Source organism: Mesoplodon densirostris, chromosome 10 (genome assembly GCF_025265405.1).
Source record: "Mesoplodon densirostris isolate mMesDen1 chromosome 10, mMesDen1 primary haplotype, whole genome shotgun sequence".
Lineage (NCBI taxonomy): Eukaryota > Metazoa > Chordata > Mammalia > Artiodactyla > Ziphiidae > Mesoplodon > Mesoplodon densirostris.
In genome coordinates, this window is record NC_082670.1 from 3500001 (window position 1) to 3507312 (window position 7312).

Below are 7312 nucleotides of genomic sequence, written 5' to 3' on the forward strand. Positions count from 1 at the left end.
AGCACCCACCAAACGCGCGATTCTGTTTAGTCCTCACAACAGCCCCATGAGGTCGGCAGTTTCATCTTCTACCTTTGACAGATGAGGGAACTGAGGCCCAGACTGGCTGAGGTCACACATCTCGCAAGTGGTGGAACTGGGATTAAACCCCGGCATTGGGTCCCACGTTCACGTCTCCAGCCACCGTGCTCTGCCGACTCATTTACGTCCTCTCACGTCACTTGACCTCTTCCTTTGAGTTCCTTCTCGTAAAAGCAGGCTTCCTCCCCCCATCACCACCCGCATCCCCAGGACATGAGTCACTACAATCGCCTTCGCGCCTCTTGCTTCTCCCCTCAATGTTAGCGCTAGGTGAGCTGTGTCCGGAGCCGCACAGGGGAGAATCCTCAGCCGAAGAGTCAGCGGCTGTCAAGGGAACCACACAGTTGTTAAAACTGTGTTGACAAAAGAGAGGAACGCAACTCAGCATCCCCATTAAATAATACACTATGTAAAAGCAACACCCAGCGGTGCTCGATTCATGTTAATTTCGGCGGTGCTCCATACATGTTAATTTCCCAGTAACAGTAACCTGCGTCTTGAAGAAGGCTTCTAGCTGGTTCTCACACACACCAAAGTTTAAGAACCAAAAAGTAAGAATTCAAATCCCAGGAAGAGACTGAATCAGGGAAGGGGGTCTGAGAGCGTGAACCAAGCTTTCACATTGTGGTTCAACCACCTGTTACTTGTCACCTGCTTCCATGTCCTCATCCATAAAATAGGGACAATGACAACAGTACCTCCCTTACAGGACTGTCCTGAGGGTTAAATGAGTTAATACACGTAAGGAACGAAAATCATTCCTGGCACATGAATTATTACTTTCCTATTACGGTTCCTTTTCACTTGAATGAGAAGTCCAAGCTCTCTCCGTCTAGACCCTCCTTGTAAAGGCCCAGCCACCTCTTCACCACACACTGTGCTGTCTGCCAGCCATGTCCTATTTTAGGGTGCGTCTCTATAATTTCCCACTACTTGCACACAATACTTTTTTCTTCTGGTTGTTTTTTTGGCCTCGTACTTCAGCTGAGCAGTTAACTCATCTGTATCTAGATTTATTTCAGTAATTTAGGGGTTTACAAACATAAATATTCTCTCACCTGTTCTCCGTGGCACGTCCTTTGTTGACAGGATAACTCCATAACTGGAATATCCCTTGTTTACTATTCTAAGAACAGGAAAACCATGGACAACATTTTAGCCAGGAACTGCATGCCTTTTTTAAAAAAAATAATACTTTCAGAGTGTGATGAATAAAACCCTACCTGTGTTCTTTTGGGAGCATGCTCTGACAAAGTAAGTCCCAGCATGAGTTGCTCTACTGGAATTTCCAAATGGTTCTATGAAGCAGCAGAAGACTTTTAAACACATGACATCTCTGTTCCCGACTCTTGTTCTAAGAATGTATAGTTCTTGTTCTAACCAAGCAATATATAGTAAAGTCCTATAATACTCCCTCATAGCCATATAAATGGTTTTTACTGACCTCAGCAGGAATTAGTATAATCTGTTTATAAACATCAACTAAACAGTGTTAACTAGTAAACCTTGACTATCATTAAGATTGTCTTTATTTTATTAAGTTAACTGTTTTATTTTTGATCAAAAAAAGTAAATGAAAGATTAATTTTTTTCACTACTTCAAAACTAAATATAACCATTTCAGCTGCTTCAAGATATCTTAAGGGCTGAGACCACTTCCCTTTTGGCAGTGACTGGAAAACATTATCTTCGCTACAATGTTAATTTCCATTTATAACACTGTTATGTTGAAAAAAGTAATATAGTAAGATATTTAATGACCAATTTGCAGCCTTGTAAAATAGTAAATAAAGGCTTTGACTTGTTTGAAGAACTCTATAGAAATAAAATTTAAAAGTTTAACTTTGAGGAAAGAAATTTTCTTTAAGGAGCATACATGGTAATGTTAAAATAATGTTTTGTGGCTTCCCTGGTGGCGCAGTGGTTGAGAATTTGCCTGCCAATGCAGGGGACACGGGTTCGAGCCCTGGTCTGGGAAGATCCCACATGCCGCGGAGCAACTAGCCCCATGAGCCACAATTACTGAGCCTGCGCGTCTGGAGCCTGTGCTCCGCAACAAGAAAGGCCGCGATAGTCAGAGGCCTGCGCACTGCGATGAGGAGTGGACCCCACTTGCCGCAACTAGAGAAAGCCCTCGCACAGAAACGAAGAGTCAATACAGCCATAAATAAATAAATAAATAAATAAATAAATAAATAAATAAATAATTTTTAAAAATAATAATGTTTTGTGAATTACTTAAAAACAAGTATCTATCCTTACCTTGTTAATTTTGTCTGAAAGAATGTGTATGAAAAAAAGACAATTAATAGGTACATAAAACTGGTGATATTCAAAACAAGCCCCCTTTAATATGAGTGGTTGTTCATATTATAAATTAGAATATAAATTTTCATATATTTATAAGTATAAATAGACACATGGAGGATTTCTTACCACCTGTGGCACTATCCCTTCCAGGTGGGAGGTTTTTATTTTCAGGAACGGGTACTTCTGTATCCAAATTCCAGTGAGATAAGTTGTAAAACAATTTTTGTTTTAGGATAAACTTAATGTAAGAACATTTTAGAAGCTCAAATACATAATTTTACAAGTCCCTTGGTTAAAATATAACAAAAGGCACAAAGTTCCATGACCGGCGCCCTCCCTCCTAAAAGGACACTCAGCATGTGTGAGGAGCTGGCAATGTTCTCATCAAACTATCATCAGCTGGACAACACCTCTTAGGAAATGAAAGGCTTTTATGAGAATTTATGATTTCATTCACATTTTGTAAAAATAATGGCACACAAGTTTTCAAAACTTGTGATTTAAAAAATACAATAAAATGTCCAGTTCACAATGGCACAGTCACCAGATTTTATCTATCTGAGTATCAGATCTGAAAGAGTATAAAAATCTTTCCAGGGGCTTCCCTGGTGGCGCAGCGGTTGGGAGTCCTCCTGCCGATGCAGGGGACATGGGTTCATGCCCCGGTCCGGGAAGATCCCACATGCCGCGGACCGGCTGGGCCCGTGAGCCATGGCCGCTGAGCCTGCGCGTCCGGAGCCTGTGCTCCGCAGCGGGAGAGGCCACAACAGTGAGAGGCCCGCGTGCCGCAAAAAAAAAAAAAAAAAAAAATCTTTCCATCAACCGAACAAAATCCTCACATACTCAGCACTGAGCAGCCCACCTCTCATTCTAGACTCCAGATGCTGAGAAGCACTTAGGAAATATTTTTTAAGGCAAAAAATGAATAAGGATAGGTACAATATCTACTGAGGATTTATGTTCCAGACACTGTGCTGAGTGGTATGCAGGAAAAGCGTGGGGTGTGTGCAGGAGAGGGATGTGATCATTTATCCTGGAAAGGGAAAGTGAAGAGGTGAGCAGTTAATTTAAAAAAGTGATATCTGAGGGATGAACTCAGTTTTTATTTTTTTAATCTCAAATGAGAAAATCCTTTGCAAACCAAACTCCAAGCAATATACAAATGAAATGTTAGGTAGTACTAGGTATTATCTCTGCACTAAGGAGAAACAAGGACAAATAAGCTTAAGTACAGGATGAGGATTTAATTGATCCACAGGGAAGTTATCTCTCGACAGGAAGGAGAGTTGAACATTGGAATGTGGGCTGCAGATTATCTTTCTCTGGAGGTTTTCATGAAAAATAAAATTAATAAAATTCTCTGCTCTCTGAGATAACATACATTGGATCTAGTCTCTGCATGAGAATCACCAGGGGAGCTCTTTAAAAATAATAGTTGAAGAAAATGGCACAGATTCTGATTCAGTAAGATGAGGCCAGATATTTGTATTTTTAAAGCCTCCTGACAGATTCTCAAGCTTCTCTCAGCTCTGTAATCCTGGTTCCCTAAGGTACAAAATAACCTGTGAGAGAAATAGCCTTACCTTAACATGATAAAGGGGAGGTGATGAAAATCATGCTGTCGAGGTCATAGAATAAAAGTAACCAAATTCGTCAGCCAGTAAGGAAGGCTGTCAGTAGTCCATGAAGTCAGCCAGACTGCAAACTGCCTACAGGGTGGGCACTGGTTCTACTACTTGATATTCACCTGCCTTACCAATACTTTTCACAAAACACGTGTGAGAAAATTTAAAAGGTAAGCACTGCCCGACGGTTCAAGGTGGCATGTTTCACCAAATCCAACTGCAGTTAGAAATGCTTGGAGGACTTCCCTGGTGGTGCACTGGTTAAGAATTCACCTGCCAATGCAGGGGACACGGGTTCGAGCCCTGGGCCGGGAAGATCTCACATGCCGCGGAGCAACTAAGCCCGTGTGCCACAACTACTGAACCCGTATGCCACAACTACTGAGCCCGTGTGCCACAACTACTGAAGCCTGAGTGCCTAGAGCCCGTGCTCTGCAACAAGAAAAGCCACCGCAATGAGAAGCCCGCGCACCGCAACGAAGAGCAGCCCCCACTTGCCACAACTAGAGAAAGCCCGCGCGCAGCAACGAAGACCCAACGCAGCCAAAAATAAATAAATAAATAAATATATTTTTTTTAAAGAGAAATGTTTGGAGATTTACAAAGAAGCTGGTTAGCTTTTCCTTTGTTAAAAGACATAAAGATTTTCAGGGAACTCTACTCAATACTCAGTAATAACCTATATGGGAAAAGAATTTGAAATAGAATAGATGTTTATGTGTAACTGAATCACTTTGCTGTACACCTGAAACTAACACAACATTGTTAGCCAACTATACTCCAATATAGGATAAACATTTAAAAAAAGAAAGGGCCTCCCTGGTGGCGCAAGTGGTTGAGAGTCCGCCTGCCGATGCAGGGGATACGGGTTCGTGCCCCGGTCTGGGAGGATCCCATATGCCGCGGAGCGGCTGGGCCCGTGAGCCATGGCCGCTGAGCCTGCGCGTCCGGAGCCTGTGCTCCGCGACGGGGGAGGCCACAACAGTGAGAGGCCCGCATACCGCAAAAAAAAAATAAAATAAAATAAAGAAAAATAAAAAAAGAAAAATTTCCATTCGGTATCTCAGATGCACCAAGAGGTAAAAGTACAAGCTGCTGCCAGAGAGAAAGTAGCGGGGGACGTGGCAGGAAGCTTCCGCGGAGTGAGGCCTTGACCGCCGCCTGGGCTGCTCCCCCGACGCTGCTTCCCGGGGCAGCTGCCGTACCTCTCGGGAGACAGACGCGCACAGCCTGGGGCCGCTGTCCTCACCATTTCTTCCCCCCGTCCCGCTTCTCTGTTTCCTCACAATCCTGCACAGGTGTGGGACAGGCACGCTGAGGGTACGGCACGAAGCTGATTTCAAAGAGCGCGTGAACTTGGGCTCCGCATCCAAAGGAGCTCAGGAGAAAGCTTAGAACGCAGGAGAGAGGGCCTGTGGGGTGAGGCGGGGTAGCAACAGGAAATTAACTGGAAGCCAGAGGCGATCAGACAAAAACGGGGGGCACAGAAAAAGCAAGGTGGAAGGTCTAAGTGACAGAAGAGTAGGAAGTGAAGGTCTGAAGTGAGAAAGGAGGTATTTTCAGACAGGATGATAAAACACAAATTAGAAAAAGTATGGTGAATTATCTGGAATTAAAACACAGGGTCATGAACTCTGCTGTTAATGATTTAAGCCAGGTGCTCCGTTTGAAAGCAGGATTAACCTTACACACGGGCACAGCCGACACTCCCACATGCCTCAGAGGTACCAAAAGGCCCGCTCCTGTTTAAGGCGTAACTGTCCGAGAACTACAGTGTAATAAAACAAGTGAAGCAATCTTTAAGGCGTTGCTTAAACGGATTAAGGCATTGCTTAGGGCATGGGTATCTGCAAAAAACCACAAACTGAAGCCACCTTAGTACTCAGTGTCTTTGCTAGTCGTTTACAACTGTTTGTCCCCTAGAGGAAGGGTGGGTCCTGAAGACGCAGAGAACGCAGCTCAGGGATGCTCTGCATCAGTAAGAACCGATCCACCTGCGCCGCGCCCGGGCGGAAGGACGGGGAGGGAGGCGCGCGCGGGCGCGGGGCATGCGGCGCCGCGGGGTGTGCGGGGTGAGTGCGCGGCCCGGCCTCTGTGACGGTGACCTGGGGAGGGGCCGGGGGGTGGGCGTCCGGCAGGTGCGGGCCGGGCCGCCTCTTACCTCTCGGCGCCGCTGGCCACCGGCTCGTTCCCGGCGGCGTCTCCACGGGTGCTGCCGCCCCGAGGCCCCGGCCGCTCCGCGTTCACAGCCTCCGACTCGGCCCGCCTGCAGAAAGACAGACGGCAGCGCGCGACCCCGACCCCTGACCCCCGACCTCGACCCCACCCACGGCCCCGCCCCTAGCCCGACCCCTGACCCCCCGCCCCTGGCCCCGCCCCCGCCCCCTCGCCGGACCCGGACCCTGGACTCCGGCCCTGTCCCCGACCTTGAGCCTAACCTCGCCCCCGACCCCGGCCCTGACTACGCCGGGCCACCACCTTGATCCCGATTCCGCCCCCGCGCTGGACATCTCCTCGGACCCGGGCCCCGCCCCCAACCTCGCCCCCCCCCCGGCTCCCGCCCCGCCCCCGCGCCACCAGGCTGGGCTGTGTGTCCAGTGCTGTCCACGCTGCCAACATGCAGTGTCCCCATAACTGACGTGAGAGCAGGAAGGTGTCCCCGCTGAGCGCAAGCCCGCCTCTGGGCGGTTCCTCATGAGTCCAGATTCGATTATACGACAAAGCACTGACATTTGAGCCAGAAATGGGGGTGGTCCTAATGCATTCTGTGCGTGTAACACCCAGCTCTGGACTCAACCCCCCAAAGCCTCATTAAGCAGCTAAATGCACTGGTTCTTAATATCTGGGGGGAGGGATCCTTGGAGAAAAATGCAGATGCACCAGATGCTGACCACCATTTCAAGGGTTTCTCAGATCTCTGACCCCCGCCTCCACCCCTAGCCCCTAAGTGTGTCCCCCATTTCCATTTTCCTCTCAGAAAAGCCTTCCCTGACTCCACTTTAAAGAAGCCCTTAAGCAGTGCCCTTCAAATTTATAAATATTTGAAATAAAATTATGTGGGTAAAACACACACAAAAAAATAAAAATAAAGAAGCCCTTCCCATGCACTTTACTGCATTTCAGAACCCCCATCTTTCTTTCTTCCCTGGACTCCTCACCACCTTGTTTGCTTCTTTGTTGTCTGTCTCTTCCCAGCAGAATATAAGACTCCATGAGGGCAGGGGCCCTGCCCGTCTAGTTCGCTGCTGTATCCCCATCACTTTAAAACTGTGCTGGGCTCTCTCCCATATTGCAAG

General features: G+C 47.1%; 1 protein-coding gene across 1 annotated transcript in view; it reads right to left on the reverse strand.

The window, feature by feature from the left end:
* Nucleotides 1-6066, reverse strand: part of FAM217A (family with sequence similarity 217 member A) — an 8519-nt gene extending 2453 nt beyond the window's left edge. The window contains 6 exon segments of the mRNA XM_060110403.1: nucleotides 1140-1207; nucleotides 1305-1379; nucleotides 2344-2357; nucleotides 2518-2629; nucleotides 5090-5306; nucleotides 6011-6066. Of these exon segments, the coding sequence (XP_059966386.1) occupies nucleotides 1140-1207; nucleotides 1305-1379; nucleotides 2344-2357; nucleotides 2518-2629; nucleotides 5090-5306; nucleotides 6011-6066 (542 nt within the window).
* Nucleotides 6067-7312: the final 1246 nt, after the last annotated feature.